This window comes from Haliotis rubra, unplaced genomic scaffold (genome assembly GCF_003918875.1).
Source record: "Haliotis rubra isolate DU_JTF1 unplaced genomic scaffold, ASM391887v1 Scf160, whole genome shotgun sequence".
In the NCBI taxonomy this organism is placed as follows: Eukaryota; Metazoa; Mollusca; class Gastropoda; order Lepetellida; family Haliotidae; genus Haliotis; species Haliotis rubra.
In genome coordinates, this window is record NW_025765559.1 from 1,363,963 (window position 1) to 1,382,346 (window position 18,384).

Sequence of the window (18,384 nt, forward strand, 5' to 3'; positions counted from 1 at the left end):
CAGGTCCTCATGTGGTTATTATAACGAAGACGTTATTCACTACCTGTTTACATGTCGGAACTCTCAAAACTCAAGAACAACTGTGTATTTTTATATTCAAGGATATGATGTTAAAACTACTTTATACGGTAACAGCGCATTGAATAACTTAACTAATAGTGATTACACAATGCCATTGAGAAAGTGGTCAAATGTAACATATGTTATATTTGGGATTACACTTTCTTAGTAAAGTACAAATTCTAGTACTTTTTTAGTAAAGCCCCATCCGGGATTCGAACTCACACCCTCAGAGTCAGGCACCTAATCGCCTGCACACAAAGTCAGCCGCCTAACTTCCACAAGGAAGTCGCGGTAGCTGAGCGGGTTAGGCGGCTGACTTTGTGTGCTGGCGATTAGGTGCCTGACTCTGAAGGTGTGAGTTCGAATCCCGGATGGGGCTCAACTCAAAAAAGTACTAGAATTTGTACTTAACTAAGAAAGTGTAATCCAAAATATAACATATGTCAACTAATAGTGACATTCTTAACTCATTACACCAGTTCATTTCTAAAAGTAACCGCCTCCAGTAACTATCCCCTCAACATATATATTCAGTGTAAGACAAATTTTATATAACGTGATTTTCTGCGGCAGCCCATTTCGTTGCTAGGCATAACCAACACTAGAACGAACATATTTGTTACTCAATCATATATTTGTTATTTGTATTATTCTTTTGTTGTCAAATTATTTCATTTATGTATCCAGCTATTAATTTTGAACAATGTACTGGAGCGGTGTTTATATAAGCCACTAGGCTTGTTCGCCTATCCAGGTTTCTGCTTTGGCGAAATAAAAGTATGTTTAAACCAAATGTGAGCGAGTGAGTGAGTTTAGTTTTACGCCGTACTCAGCAATATTCCAGCTATATGGTGGCGGTCTGAAAAAAATCGAGTCTGGACCAGACAATCTAGTGATCAACAGCATGAACATCGATCTACACAATTGGGATACGATGACATGTGTCAACCAAGTCAGCAAGCCTTACCACCTGATCCCGTTAGTAGCCTCTTATGACAAGCATGGGTTGCTGAAGATCAGTTCTAACTGGGGCCTTCACGGGTCTGTAATGAAATGTGAGTGAGTGAGGCAGTACACAACAACCACTCACTAGTCACAGCTGTGTCATGATTAGTAACTATGGTAATGTGGCATGAATATACTTCTGGTGTATATTTGTCTGTTACCGCGGTTGCCTGTATGTAAAACTGTATATCCAGTGCTTGTTGTATTCCTAATTTCTATGTCTACCATTTCAGAGCTGAAGGTCACAATGATCTTGCAGACCGACTAGTCGAGATTCAGTATGAACTGACGGATAGATTAGCTTTTTATGTGTGCGGAAAGAAACCAGGTAAGTTCCAAACTAAAATCTGAAACTAAATCTTATTTCATGCACTGTTCTGCTTCAGAAGTTATCAGTATTTATGAATTATGATGTATTTCTGTGCTGACTTGTGTTTGAAAACTGTGTGTCAATTCTTGACAGTTTTAATTCATTGCTGAAACATGTTACCTTGAACTTTTGTAACTGAGGGGGAGTAACTCTGTCCTGGAAGCTCACTGTTCACCCAATAGTTTAGTGTCAGTAATTTGTGTGTTCTTGTATGTCTAGCTCCCATCAAGACTTAGAAATTTGAATGTAGTAAAGACAAAATTATTTTCTGTTTGTAACTTACGCTGATGCAGATGGTCTATTCCCATTCCTAGTCATTGTTAGAATAGGCCCCACATGAATTATGAGTTAGTGAGGTGGCTAAATTTACTAGGTGGTATTTATGGTGTTTTTAATTTCATTTGTACCCACTGTCTCGTTTAGACCATGCTGTTGAGTAGTTTGAATATTGCTAAGGTGACATTAAACATCTACAGCAAGAATGAAAGTAAATGCTGATGGCTAGAGAAAAATGTTCATGGTAACCTGTCTCCTTCTCCATATCTCCTTCTCCGTGTCACTCCCTGTCTCCTCTCCATATCTCCTTTCTCCATGTCTCTCTGTATCCTTCTCTCCTCTCTTCTCCATATATCTCTCTTCTCCTCCTTGTCCATCTCCTTCTCCAGTGTCACTCCCTTCTCCATATCCCTCCTTCTCCGTGACACTCTCCTGTCTCATCTGTCCTTCTCCATGTCACTCCTTCTCCCCTATCCTCTCTCTCCAGTTGTCCATTCTCCATGTCCATATCACTCCTTCTCAGTGTCACTCTCTCCTCTGTCACTGTCTTCTCCTCACTCTTTCTCCATGTCCTCTCTGTCTCCATCTCTCAGTTCTCCTTCTCACTCTTCCATCTGTCCTTCTCATGTCACTTCTCTCCTCCGTGTCCTCCTATCCTCCTTATCTCTCCTTCTCCATGTCCTTCTCATATCACTCCTCTCCTATCCAGTCTCCATATCACTTCCTTCTTCTCATATCATCCTTCTCCATAATTCCTCCTTCTCTGTCATCATCTTCTCTCTCAGTATCCTCCCTTCTCCATCATCTCCTCAGTATCTCCCCTTCTCCATATCACTCTCCTTCTCTATATCATTTCAGTCTCCATATCCTCCTTCTCCATATCCTCTCTTCTCCATGTCACTCCCTTCTCCATGTCCTCTCTCTCCTCCATTTCACTCCTTCTCATTATCCTTCTCTCCTCTGTGTTACTCCTTCTCCATATCACTCTCTTCTCCATGTCATTCTCTTCTCCATCTCACTTCGGCTTCTTCCATATCCTTCCTTCTCTCTATGTCTTCGGTCTCCATATCACTCCTCTCTCACTCTCTTCTCCTCCTCCTTCTCCATATCATGTCCTCTTCTCCATATCACTCTCTTCTCCATATCACTTCATTCCAGTCTCCACACCCTTTTCAGTATCCTCTCTCCTCTGTGTCCTAGCTTCTCCATATCACTCCCTTCTCCATATCACTCCCTTCTCCATATCCCTCTCTTCTCCGTATCACTCGCTTCTCCATATCTCTCCCTTCTCTATATCACTTCAGTCTCCATTTCACTCCCTTCTCAGTATCACTCTCTCCTCTGTATCACTCCCTTCTCCATATCACTCCCTTCTCCATATCACTCTCTTCTCCGTATCAATCGCTTCTCCATATCACTTCCTTCTCTATATCATTTCAGTCTCCATATCACTCCCTTCTCAGTATCACTCTCTCCTCTGTATCACTCCCTTCTCCATATCACTCCCTTCTCCATATCACTCTCTTCTCCATATCACTCTCTTCTCCATATCACTTCCTTCTCTATATCACTTCAGTCTCCATATCCACTCCCATATTCTCAGTATCCCATCTCTCCTCTGTATCACTCCCTTCTCCATATCCTTCTCCCTTCTCCATATCATCACTTCTCTTCTCGTGTATCAATCGCTTCTCCATATCACTTCCTTCTCTATATCATTTCAGTCTCCATATCACTCCCTTCTCAGTATCACTCTCTCCTCTGTATCACTCCCTTCTCCATATCACTCTCTCCTCTGTATCACTCCCTTCTCCATATCACTCTCTTCTCCATATCACTCTCTTCTTCATATCACTCTCTTCTCCATATCACTCCCTTCTCCATATCACTGCTTTATCACTTCCTTCTCCATATCATGTTTGAATTGACTGTTAAATGTATTCTCTGTTGTTTGGTTACCATTCCAAAGATAGCAGCTTAAAGCAGTAATTGTCTAATATGTATGTCATAGTTGTGACACACACACACACCCCTTTACAAATCTTTAACATTCTTTGTGTAATATAATTTTTTTAAACTTATCCTATCTCACGACTTGCACCTCTCTCTCTTGCTTCAACTTTTAGTGGAACGACTGTAAACTTTTTTCCATAGGCCTCCTTGTCCATTCGTCCGTGCACTCCATACTGCTCTCCTTAATTAGCTTCCTAGTTCCTAATAAAGCTTGCAGCATGCTCCACTAATTGCCCACGTGACTACCTTGAATGATCATTCTCTTTCTTGTCGCACGACTGTGTTGACGTGCTGTATATTAGGGACATTATTTCACCCTAACATCATGGGGATAATCAGTCAAGAAAAGGAAAGTTTGTGCTCAATGCAAGACGAATTATTCGTCCCTCGGCCATCACTCGTCTTGCAGTGACTGTATTGGACAATGTAACTGGAACAAACGATGTGGCAAGTGTAATTCACTAAAAGATGAGGATTTAAAGGCCTACCTTCATGTTTGCCCCCGGAGAATCGCGGATACGGACAGGAAGTCAACAGAATCTGATCCCACTCCCGCCAAGCGTATCAAGTTACAGCGACAGAAAATCGTACCTTCACGCAAGAGAGCGACGTCTGTGGTTCAAGAGGATTTTATGGATGCCTCATCAGATTCTTACTTATCTGAGTACGTTCGGCACCTATTACGTACACATCAATCAACTCCTTCCATAGTGTCAGATTACTCGCGGGTGGTTGTAATCAATAATTCTTCGTTGCCTGTCCCATCTACACTACCAGGGGACCTTAGATCAACAGTATCATCATCCAGATCATCAGTACATATCCCATCGACTGTCTCAGTTTGTTTGGAGCCTGGCCAACTGCGTTCAACCAGCCAACTGTCTCCCCACAGTTCATTGAACTGGACGGAGCTGGCTACAACAGCATCGCCGGGGGACGTTCATCATGAATCAACACTTCAGGTTTCGTCACCTAATCGCCGATCCAGATCACCACATCTTTCTAGATCACCACAACGATCTAGATCACCTTCACGATCCAGATCACCATCACAAGCCCTATCTAGATCACTGTGCCGATTAAGATCACCGGATCAATCCAGATCACAGTCATGATCCAGAGCACAACTATGATCCACATCACCTAACCGATCCAGATCACCAAACGGGTCTAGCTCACAACTTCGAATCAGATCACCGGACAGATCCAGATCACCTAGCCGATCCAGATCACCGAACCGATCCAGATCACAACATCGAAGTAGATCATCGGACCGATCCAGATCACCTAATCGATCCAGATCACAACATCGAAGTAGATCATTGGACCGATCCAGATCACCTAATCGATCCAGATCACCGAATGGATCCAGATCACAACTTCGAATCAGATCACCAGACCGATCTAGGTCACCTCCGATCCAGATCACAACATCGATGTAGATCGCCAGACCAATCCAGATCACCGAACCGATCCAGATCACAACATCAAAGTAGATTACCTAACTGATCCAGATCACCAAATCAAGCCAGATCGCAACTGCAAACCAGATCACCTGTTCGATCCAAATCACCTTATAGATCCAGATCACGATCACAGTTTCCAGTTAGTGCATCGAATCGATCCAGATCACTTTACAAATCCAGATCATCTTACCAACCCAGGTCACCTATACGATCTAGATCACCTTACAGAGCCATTGACCAATCGGGATCACAGTACAGATCCTCATCTCATGGCCGATCCTATTCAGATGGTCGAACCAGAGCTCCATTCAGAACCAGATCACCAACTAGAACTACAGTGACCCGGATTAGTTGTTCATATCATACCGGATCACCTAGCCATACTAGGGAATCCAGATCACCAGCTTACCAACCTACTTCGGTACTTACCACGTCAAGATCTCGATACAGATCCTCTCACCGACGTTCGGGTGATCATTGTTCTGATACCACTAATAGGCCTACAGTCTCTTAAGATGTTCCGCCTACACGCTCTGAGAATCCTTCGACTCACTCTAGAATCATCGCTGAGTCATGGGAACCTGATAGCAATCCCACTCCTACAGCGACTCCGCATCTAAATATGATGATCAGGGCCATAACCTCAGCCTGGAGCCAAATACAGCCTTCTACTCCAGCCCATCCGGCTTTGGTAGCTCCTGGCTCTTCATCTGGTCCACCTCCTGAGATTGATCCAGTCCAAATTGCCATGCCTGCATCTCCCGCTCACTCTGAGTTATCTAGCCCTGGGGGTAGCTTTGCAGCAGTTGAGACACCTCAGGTACTCCTTTGGATTGTTGAGAAGCTCCATCTTCCCTTGAGTACTTCAGCAGATGAGCTGGATCACTCTTATACTCTTAAGAACTGGGATTGGTCTACCATCACCCTACCACCTCGACCTTGTATTCTGAAATTATCCAGTACACTAAATGATGGTTTCAAGAGCCTGAAACAAATTAAGGACGGATTCTCTGCTCCCAGATATAATCCTTCTACCTCTCATGTCCACGGCCAAACAAAAATCTCTACGGCTCCAATAGTTGATGAGGATATTGGAACCCTGTGTGGCAAACGAGCTGCTTCGCCCTACCTTATTGAGGACCGAGAGTTAGCTCACATGGATTCAGCCATCTATTAGTTGCGTGATTGCAGCAGTCGACATTGTTAACACTGCTCTGGAGCATACTTACTCTCATCAAGACGCTTACATCCGAGGATACATGATTTTATCTCTGGTCCAGTTCTAAATTATCCTGAATCAGTTGTCTCATTTTTTGGGCTTCACTCTTGCTGTTCGCCGACATGGACCCCTTAACATCTCTTCATGGGAGGAGTGATTTAAAACAGAACTGTTTTGCCAGCCATGGTTTACAGACTCCCTCTTCAATGGTAGCATCCAAGAAGTATCTAATAAAGTTGATAAAGAAACCCACTTTCAAGTCTCGATTGAACTGTTAGAGATACAGAAGTCACAGCTCCAGGACTCATTAAAACAGCGTCGAACTGCACAGTTCACCCCCTACCAATCCGGATTTACGCAATCTTTTTCGTGGCGCATCCACTCAAGGCCGTGACAGAGGAAACAGATCTGGACGTGGTGGTTCCTCCCGTTAACCCCCCCAGGACCAACTCTGGCCCAGGGACCAGCGCCGGGAAGCAGTGACGGCTTGAGACAATCGCACGACTGGGACCTCCCGCCTCCAGTCGTTCCGATTTACAACACTCCGGTAGGCGGAACCTGTGGACCAGCTTCAGACTCTGCAATCCACAATAGGTACGCTATTAGACAAACTCGCGATAGAGCTCCTAGGTCCATTGCCCGTCACTCCAGGATTCTACTCCCCCATCTTCTTGGTTCCAAAGAAACATTCCAACAAACTCGGCTCATCTTCAATATGAACTTGTTCAATGCCCGATTCCTGCTTCCACCGCCCTCACTTCAGGATGGTGTCGATCAACCATTTACGCACCATCCTGAAGAAGGGAGACTTCCTCATCAGCCTAGATCTTCAGGATGCTTATCTTCATGATCGGATACATCTAGAACACCGGAAGTACCTTCGCTCGTGTTCAATGGGAATCACTACCAATGGAAAGGCCCCGTGGCTTTTTACCCGAATTACCAAGCCCTCCACTTTCAAGGGATCACCTTCGAAAGCTACATAGACGATTGCATCCAGGCTGAACAGGATCTGATCGTATTGCTTCGCCAGCTACAGTTCACCACCAAGCTGCTCAGACAGGTAGGGTGGCTGTTGAACATCGCGAAATCAGAGCTAATACTGACTCAGAAACTCCAATTCATCGGAGCACTGTTCGACACTCGTCAGGGGATGATGTTCATCCCTCACGACAGGTGGATAAAGACTCAGCTATGCATTCCTCCAGCACTGTCTCAGGCGAGAACCTTACGACAGTGGCAGGAGCTACTGGGCCTTCTGACGTCAGCTCAAGCCTTAACGTACAGAGGCCAGCTCCAACTTTGGCTGATACAGCCATTTTTACGCCCATACCTTCAGGCCGACAACCCCAAGGAACTAATTTGCCTTCCAGAACCGCTTCGTCCAGTCCTTCAATGGTGGCTCGACGAACGGAATGTTTGCGCCGGAGTCTCTATGATGCCCTTTGCACCGACTCATCACCTATTCGTCGATGCATCCCTCATGGGTTGGGGAGCTCACTTCCTCGACCACCAAGTGGCCGGGCTGTGGTCATCCGACGAACGGGTACTTCATATAAACGAGCTGGAATTCAAGGCGGTAATTCAAGCCATCTCACATTGGGCAACAGAGCTTCAATCAGCCAGTCTGTTGATCCAATCAGACAATTCGACAGTGGTTTGGTATATAAATCATCTAGGCTCGACAGGCTCGGCGAATCTGCTACAATGGGTGATCAGGTTCTTCCATCTCATCGACTCACTCAACATCGTAGCCAGAGCCAGACACATTCCCGGGGTAAAAATGTGATTGCTGATGCCTTGTCCCGATCCAACCGACCGTCCCCGACAGAGTGGAAGTTACTGCCCCAAATCTTTCAGCCGATGATCTACCCATTGTCACAGACTCAAATAGATCTGTTCGCCACAAGGTTCAACAACCAACTTCCAAAGTTCCTATCACCAATCCCAGACTCCTTGGCGTGGGAACTCGACGCGTTGGCAATATCATGGGAGTGTCTCAATGCCTACGCGTTCCCCCCTCCAGCTCCACTACCAAAAGTAATACAGAAACTATTGGCCACCAGCAACATACTACTGCTTTTGGTCGCACCCTTCTGGCCAGCGAGAAGTTGGTTCGACAATCTATGAAGCCTGGCAGAGCCAAACCCAGTACCGCTTCCCAACCAGGACGACCTACTTCTTCACCCTCACTCGGAACTGCGCCATGGGTCACCTCAAACCCTCAATCTACACGTTTGGTGCATCTTCAGAGGTCTCTCATAGCTAAGGGCTCCTCTCGCCGAGTAGCCACAGCTATCACTTCAGCGCATCGTACTTCAACCTGTTCCTTGTACGACAACAAGGTGGAAGAAGTTTGAAGACTATTGCAAGGTTAGGGGAATTGCATCTCCCTCTTCCACCTTGGCTCAGGTCGTTGCTGAGTTTCTCCAGCATCTCCGCACTACTAAGAAATTCAAGGGTACTACGTTAGCTACCTACTTAGCTGCCATCAACTCGGTTTTGGCTACCACCACGGGCACGAATATTTCCACTGTTCCTGAGTTGCAGAGTCTACTACGCTCCTATAGACTCTCTGACCAGTCCAGGAAGTTCAGACCTCCGGCCTGGGATCTGTCAGTCGTCCTTCGTCATATGATTTCTACAGATTATGAACCTTTAGAAAACAAGGACTTCCGAACAAGTGACATTCAAGACATTCTTCCTGGTAGCTTTGGCTACCACTGCTCTGAACTGCATGCGCTTGATGTCAATCGGGTGCTGTTCGAGCGGAAGAAGCATGGCAAGGCTTTCCTGGGTCTCCGCTGGGACTTCATTGCGAAAAACCAACTGCCAGGGCAACCGGACCGGATGTTTACCATTCCCCCGTTGTCCACCATTCTTGGGCCTGATGATAATGAAGATTTGACACTCTGCCCTGTTAGGGCTCTACACCTTTACCTTGCTGCCTCCAAGGATCATTGATGGCTACGGAAGCACCTCTTTATACCTTTGTCGACCGCTTCAAGAACTGAGGTTTCCCGGACCACATTGGCCTTCTGGATGCTTGCCACGATCCTGCACTAGCCTCGGTGATGGCCCTCCATAGCAACTGCTCCTTGACCGCTATCATGGAAGGTTGCTTCTGGCATTCTGATACAGTCTTCTCTTCACATTACCTGCGAGACCTGTCTGTCACGGATGGCCAGGGACTACACCAGTTCGGACCTCTTGTACTAGCTCAGCAGCTTACATCGGCCCAACAACACAGATGAGGGACGGTTCTGCATTCGGGTTACTACTTCCTTGTATATACTGAATAAAAGTTGAACTGGATCTCAACCTTTTGTTCTCATTATATGGGTTTAAGAACTACTTCACTTGGCTTCCATACCAAGGCATCGGAATACGGCCACCTAGCGTGGCCCTAAGGACCTGAGGCACAATCAGTATGACGATGCAGAGGTGTTCGACATTCACCCTTACTGACCTCTACTCCACGGAGCAATTACGTCAGTGAAGTGTGATTCTCCCGAATTCCAGTGGATTTCGTTGCATTCTGCCTCCAAAGTTGCCGGGCACATCCTTTGACTAAGCTTAGGCAAAGGAGTGAGGGTCAATTTGATGCTGCCCGGAACTGAACGATTAACCTTGGAGATGCCGAGTTGTGTTTCTCTTTCACCCGCCTCGGTCGGTGTCTGGGGGGCCTTCTTGAAGCAGGGGCTGGCCCGATTCTAGTAGCACGACTTTAATTACGGGGGTACCTTGTAAATCGTGGCGAGGCGAGGCTTACTTGCCAAGTTGCGTCCCTTGTCTTGTACAAGGTTGCGGCCTAACACCACATCGCTCAGGAGCACCCATCTCCTTGGGAGTCGTTGTGCTTAGTAAGCCAAGGGGTTCCGGAGAACCCACTACAAGCATAGGAGTTGTGTGCATGCGTAACAGGCCTCCCTTGTACATCGCTATCTACGGTTGTCATCAGTCCACACAGCTCCAAGACCAGCTATTGGCACTCTCCAGACAGAAGGGTAATCTGCGGCCCGCCGTCCAACCGTGGGATAAGTGCAAGTCGCGATGGATGCCCGCCCGGCCTCCCCACTACTCAGATTACAACGTTGGCTCCAAGATGAGAATGATCATTTAAGGGAGTCATGTGGGCAATTAGTGGAGCATGCTGCAAGCTTTATTAGGAACTAGGAAGCTAATAAAGGAGAGCAGCATGAGTGCACGGGCGAATGGACAAGGAGGCCTATGGCAAAAAGTTTACAGTCGTTCCACTAAAAGTCGAAGCAAGAGAGAGAGGTGCAAGTCGTGAGATAGGATAAGTATATAAATATACAATTTATATTAAAATTTCCAAACTTGTTCAGATATAGCTCACTGATGCAAACGTTATTTCATAGGCACGATAAGAAACTATACAACTTGTTGTTTTCTCCTGCAGTTTGGCTGGCGACGCATGACAACACAACATTACTAAGTGACAGACAAACTGTGCCATTTCTACCTGTGAACCCTGACCTCTCCACAACACGAAATCAGGTCAGTGCTTGATCCCATTCTTTTGCATATGGCTGAAATGCTTCTGTGACATATTTGACTCACTCAGTTGGTGTTAAGTTTTATTTTCAACAAATTGCTGTAAGTTTAATTGATGATCAAGCTCGACAGAAGTCGTGGTCCCAAGTGTTTCCTTTTTTGTCGATAGTGTTGGAACACATGGAAGTTTTTTACAAGGTTCAGCACTATAATGTACTTGCTTTGTTGGACCCGTGAAGATCCTGGTTAGAATTGGTCTTCAGTAACCCAAGCTTGTTGTAAGAGGCAACTAATGGGATCGGGTGGCCAGGCTCGCTGACTTGGTTAACACATGTCATCTATCCAAAATGCGTAGATCGATGCTCATGTTGTTGATTACTGGATTTTCTAGTCCAGACTCGATTATTTACAGACCACCGCCATATAGCTGGAATACAGCTGAGTGTGACTTTAATCAACAATCCAACCATCTTCGTTTTGTTGAACATGAATTAGTTGCTACTTATATTTGTGACTATCGATATTTTATCCCATAAGGCCTGTGTGTACAGTGTGTAGTCAACAGACATTCCTGATATTCTGGAGACAAGAACTAGTTTTCTGTTACAGGAGCTAGCCAGCAGGGCCTAGTGACTCTTCATACTACCAGTCCTTCAGTTCTTTGTCTGACATGGGCTGGTGTGCTTGCATTCATTCTAATAGAAGTTATCTGTTCTTTCCAGGGAAGACAAAAACTAGCTCGTTTCAATGCCAGGGAGTTTGCCACGTTGATCATAGACATCTTGAATGATGCTCGGCGGAGACAGACAGGAATTGCCTCCCCTGTTCACACTCCCAAAGAACCAGGTAAGCATATGTGTTGTGAACTAACATACAGTTGATAACTGGAGGGGCGATATCAGTTCCCAGTCCCTTTGCAGATTGTACACGCTATGTCAAGGGGGTCTGGTCATGTGACCTGGATGACACAGTGTTGTCCCAATCCAGCAGCATTGACCATTGCTGGTGGTGTTAACCCTGGGTTTATCTGTCACAGGTGTTTCTGTGGCATTTTGATATAGCTGGACTATTGAAGAAGATTGTGGAATAACACGTCAGTATCTGAATGTACATAATTTTTAAACTTATCTCACGGCTTACACCTGTCTCTCTTGCTTCGACACTGAGTGGAATGACTGTAAATGACTTTTTCCCTTGGCCTGTCTTGTCCCATCGCGTGTGTATTCCGTGCTGCTCTCGCTAATGGACTACTTATCACAATCCATGCGAGGCATGCAGCACGCTCCCCACGTGACCACTGCTCACACATCATTCTAATTCTCGGAGCCGTCAGACTATTCTGAGTAGTGGGGAGGTTGGGCATTGCATTATTATAATTCAGGGCATACATGTGATTTACCACATTTATGCCCAGAATTGTGATAATTCACTTGTATTCTCTCAACTAAAATAATGCACACACATGCCCAATAAAATAAAATAATGCACAATGATACCCTGAATCATAATAACACACACAAATACATGTAATATACTATGATCTGTAATCATTCACATTCATGCCCTTCAATGTTGTAAGGAAAACTTATGCCCTGCACTGGAATCATGAACAATTATGCCCTGAATTATAACAATGATCACATATGCTTTGAATTTATAACCATACACACTTACGCCCGATTACTGTACACACTTTCCCCTGAACTGTAATTATGTCAATATATGCCAGGAATCGGTATAGTGAACTGTAATAATGCACACTTGTACCCAGAACTGCGGAAAAATCACATTTATGCCCTGAAGTATAATAATGCACTCTCAGGTCCATGATTGTGGTAAATTGCATGTTAATGCAGTGTTCGTGAATGGTGTTTCACAGTAACAGGACATTGGGTCCTGTAAGCTTCAGATGTCTGTCTGACCCGTTGAAAATTCACAGGACCCAAAGAATAAAATTAAACACACATTTCAGATTTAACATTTCTTATAATTGGCATTGAAATTATTAACAAACATAAGATTTATAAACAGCAAACAAGTGTCACATGTCACTTATAACAACTTCAGTCAAAGTCATCGTGAAATATACAGTCAGACACTGGGGCCGATGGGTTGTACAGTTCTATCAGACCTTTGCCGAATCTGCCGGATTTGTCAGAGGGTCAGACACTATTCATGAACACTGTTAATGATGTACACTTGTGCCCTGAACTATTCTTGTACCTACTTATAGTATAACCATAGCAAAGCACATCTATTTTCCCTTAATCCATACCAAATGAACCCTTTAACATATGGATTAGAATTCATCTTCAGCAACCCATGCTTGTCCTAAGAAACAACTGAAGGGATTAAGGCTCGCTGCCTTTGTTGACACGTCATGTTATCCCAATTACGTAGATTGATGCTCATACTGTTGATCACTGGATTGTCTGGTCCAGGCTTAATTATTCAGAGACCACTGCCATATAGCTGGAATAGTGTTGAGTGCAGCGTAAAACTAAACTCACTCACTCACTCACTCATTCAAGATAACTCAATAAGTGTTCATTGTAATTGGATGCTGTTGAGTTCAGTTCATCTATAGGATGGAGATAAATAGTATGCTTGAGTGCGACATTTTTTGAAGGTCAAGGTTACTGGATTGATCATTAATATGGTTGTTCTACTTACATATGTACTAAACCAACCCTTGGTATTTGTATTAGTGTTTAAGGCAAAGCATCCATTTCTTCAACTTGACAATATTATGCATGATATTAGCTGCAGTGCAGGGCCATGGTTATGTAACAGACAGTGCATACAGCTGGAAGGGCTGGTTTTGTATTGTGCAGGAAGGGATGTCAACAAACCAGAAAAGCTTATAGTTATAGTATGATTTACCCAGTATTGGGACTGTGTGGTTTAACCAGTGTCACTACAGTGTGATTTACCCAGTATCAGGAGAGTGTGATTCAATCAGCATTTGGAGAGTTTGATTTATCTGCTATCAGGACAACATGAATTACCCAGTATCATGACATTTTGATTTACCCAGTATCATGACATTTTGATTTACCCAGTGTCGAGACCTTTTGATTTGCCCAGTATCATGACATTTTTATTACCCTGTATCAGGGCAGTATGATTTACCCAGTATCAGGTCAGTTTAGTTTACCTCATAACAGGACAGTATGATTTACCCTGTATCATGACAGTATGATTCACCCTGTATTATCACAGTATGATTTACCCAGTATCAGAACAGTATGATTCAGCCAGCATTGGGAGAGTTTGATTTATCTGGTATCAGGACAGTATGATTTACCCAGTATCAGGTCAGTATGATTTACCCAGTATCAGGACATTATGATTTACCCAGTGTCAGGTCAGTATGATTTACCCAGTATCAGGACATTATGATTTACCCAGTATCAGGACAGTATGATTTACCCTGTATCAGGACAGTATGATTTACCTGTATCACGACAGTATGATTTACCAAGTATCAGTCAGTCAGTATGATTTACCCAGTATCAGGACATTATGATTTACCCAGTATCAGGACAGTATGATTCAACCAGCATTGGGGGAGTTTGATTTATCTGGTATCAGGACAGTATGATTTACCCAGTATCAGGTCAGTATGATTTACCCAGTATCAGGTCAGTATGATTTACCCAGTATCAACTCATGATTTATCAGTATCAGGACAGTATGATTTACCCAGTATCATTTGATTTCCAGTTTCATGACACCAAGTTTTGATTTTATGACCCATTATGATCAGTATCAGGACATTCTGATTTACCCAGTATCAGGGGAGTTTGATTTATCTGGTGAGTATGATTAACCTGTATCAGGACAGTATGATTTACCCAGTATCAGGATAGTGTGATTTACCCAGTATCAGGACATTGTGATTTACCCAGTATCAGGACCGTATGATTTACCCTGTATCAGGTCAGTATGATTTACCCAGTATCAGGACAGTATGATTCAACCAGCATTGGGGGAGTTTGATTTATCTGGTATCAGGACAGTATGATTTACCCAGTATCAGGTCAGTATGATTTACTCAATATCAGGACAGTATGATATGTCCAGTTTCATGACATTTTGATTAACCCAGTATCGTAACATTCGGATTTACACTGTATCAGGACAATCTGATTTACCCAGTATCAGGACAGTGTGATTTACCCAGTATCAGGACAGAGTGATTTACCCAGTATCAGGACAGTTTAATTTACCGAGTTTCAGGACAGTATGATTTACCCTGTATCACGACAGTATGATTTATCCAGTATCAGGACAGTATGATTTACCCAGTATCAGGACAGTGAGATTCAACCAGCTTTGGGACAGTTTGATTTACCTGGTATGAGGACAGTATAATTTACCCAGTATCAGGAGAGTATGATTCACCCTGTATCATTGCAGTATGATTGATTTACCCTGTATCAGGGCAGTATGATTTACCCAGTATTAGGACAGTTTGATTTTGCCAGTATCATGACAGTATGATTCAACCAGCATTGGGACAGTTTGATTTACCTGGTATCAGGGCAGTATGATTTACCCAGTATCAGAACAGTATAATTTACCTGGTATCAGGGCAGTGTGATTCACCCTGTGTCAGGACAATCTGATTTACCCAGTATCAGGACAGTATGATTGAACCAGCATTATGACAGTTTGATTTAATTGGGCAAAATAATTTACTCAGTAGCAGGACAAATTCCCTGCATCCCAGTAAATGCACATTGTGAAAATATCTTTTTTTGTTTGTTTCACATGACAAGGTATTCCAAGAATGTCCTAAAACACAGAATTTTAATTTTTATCCAAACTTTCACACAATATTCTGTAAACTAAGAAACAAGACTTGTGGAATTAGAAACTAAATCAAATATGCCTCAGTAGTTCACACATGTGACAGCTACTGAGTGCTTCTTCCAGCTGTTGTAGGTATATAGTCAGTAGGTAAATAATCACAGGGGAGCGGGACTCCTTAGTTAAACAGGCAGGTCCTGCTTACTGTGGGCTGGCTGACATGAATATACACACCATCTGATGAGGCAACAAGCTGTGGATCCACAAGAACTTGTCCTTGGTCACTGCACCAGCTTCTGAATGCAGCTCCAAGAATGTTCACATCTAATCTTAGAAGCTGGATGTTTCAGGTAGATTGAGAATACAGAGGATGGTAATCCGTTGTTGTGGATAAGAAATGATGCTTTCTGATGTTTCTGTATTTTGGATTAGGACAGTTTTATCTTGAAATCTCTGGGGCGGTGGGGTAGCCTGGTGGTTAAAGCATTCGCTCGTTATGCCGAAGACCATGGTTGGATTACCTACAGTGTGTGAAGCCCATTCCTGGTGTTCACTGCTCACTCACTCACTCACTCACTCACTCACTCACTCACTCACTCACTCACTCACTCACTCACTCACTCACTCACTCACTCACTCACTCACTCACTCACTCACTCACTCACTCACTCACTCACTCACTCACTGAGATTTTTGTTTGAACTGGTTCTCACTGAGATTTTTTAGTTTGAACTGGTTCCCAACAGCCAATGCTTGATGTACAAGTTGACCTAAGGGATTGTTCATCAGACTCAGTGACCATGTTCAACTTAAACATTATGTTGTTTGCCTTGACCAGTATTCATAACATACAGACCGCTGTCTAAGAGCTAGAATATTGCTGAACACATATACTAACAGGGGTGGAAATAACCCATTGCCCGACGCCCAAATTTGTATATCACACTGTACCGGCGTCCAGTTGATATTCCAATGTTAATTATGTTGTTTATTTAAAAAATTAACAAGAAAACGGCCGGCATAGTGGAAAAATTATCAGGGCAAGTGATTTTACATATGCCACTGTACCGGAGTACACTATCAATTTTAAAGTTATTTCCACCCCTGACTAATGATCCTGTGTTTCACAACACCCCAACAATGCTTTGAGGTTTTGTTACATCTCTGGGGTGATGGGGTAGCCTAGTGGTTAAAGCATTGGCTTGTTATGCCGAAGACCCGGGTTCGATTCCCCAAATCTGCACAATGTGTGAAGCCCATTTCTGATGTCCTCCACTCTGATATTGCTGGAATATTGCTAAAAACGGTGTAAAACCAAACTCACTCACTCATTCTTACATCTCAAAAGCAATACTTTGGACTTTATGAAAGAGACCTCATGACATATGTATTAATGCTAAACTATGTGGACACAGGTGAATCTGGGAAAGGTCCACTGAGTTAACGAGGGACTTTGTTCCAGTTGGTGTTCATTCCAGTTTAGATACAGACATAAATAGTGTAGTCGGAGACATTGTCTCTCTGGACTTGTGGCCTTCATGTTCATAGACCTTTTTGATAGTTCACATGAAGTGATGTCGTGTATTCAGATGAATAAATTTGATGATCATGATGATGATGATGATGATTTGGAGATTTACATGTGCTTTCCAACATAATACAGTACATATTTTGCACAGGTGACCACCGAGCCACTTAGTGTTTGATTGAAAGAGGGTTGATTTGATCAAAAGATATGACAACCTGAATGGGATGTTAGGGTTGCAATTTAGATTTTGTATGACTTTTGAATTTGAAAATTTACCAGATGTAGGAGGAACAGAATTATGGGGTGGTTTTTTTGTTGTTGTTGTTCTGTCTTTTTATTATTTTTTTATTTTTTTTAATCATTTTGACTAAGACTGCTTTTCAAATAAACCCCATCTGCCTTTAATGTGCTTGATAGCGAGTGACCTACACTGTGTTTAGACACTATGTGTCTTTACCCATGGCTAATCCATGTACAAACAGCTGGAGTAACACATCATCAAACTGACCCTAAATAGACTATGCCTGCAGCATGTGTCTGGATTGAGAAAACACAGACTCCTCCATTAAGTAGACTATTGTCGGATGCATTCAGGTTTAATGTGGGACTAGACTGCCCCCGTCTCGGATGCTCACCTCACAGTTGCCTGTATGGGGAACTGCCTGTTCTGCACCAGTGATTTCCCCATATACATTGTGGGACACTGCAGGTTGTGGTGTAAGACAACATTTAAAGGTTATCATTAGGAATGCTGATTATGTGAATGCTACAGGAGTGTTAGGGTTGGTTGTCGTAATGCTTGTGACGCTGTCAATCTACCAGCTGTGACATGTATACCTTTTCTTGGAGTGAAGGCTGAGCTTGCATATGAAATGAACAGGTAATTATGCGAGCTTTGCTTACTGTCTCTATGTCAGGTTTAGATATGGTTCGTCAATGTCCTTGAATATATTTTAATCTACCTACAGCATTTGGTATTGAGTATTATTTTGTTTGTATATGAACAAGTTCAATATTATTCTTCAGGAGGATTTAGCTACTCACTGTTTGTGAAGTATATCTTTCTGAGTTGACTTTGGTGGCTTGAGCTTGTGAAGTGGATAGGTATGGA

General features: G+C 43.5%; 1 protein-coding gene across 1 annotated transcript in view; it reads left to right on the plus strand.

Moving 5' to 3' along the window:
• LOC124271430 (ARF GTPase-activating protein GIT2-like) overlaps positions 1–18,384 on the plus strand; it is a 43,601-nt gene that overhangs the window by 13,544 nt on the left and 11,673 nt on the right. Inside the window, exons 7-10 of the mRNA XM_046706583.1 lie at positions 1,302–1,396; positions 6,856–6,959; positions 10,748–10,933; positions 11,653–11,776. Of these exons, the coding sequence (XP_046562539.1) occupies positions 1,302–1,396; positions 6,856–6,959; positions 10,748–10,933; positions 11,653–11,776 (509 nt within the window). The remainder of the gene's footprint in view (positions 1–1,301; positions 1,397–6,855; positions 6,960–10,747; positions 10,934–11,652; positions 11,777–18,384) is intronic.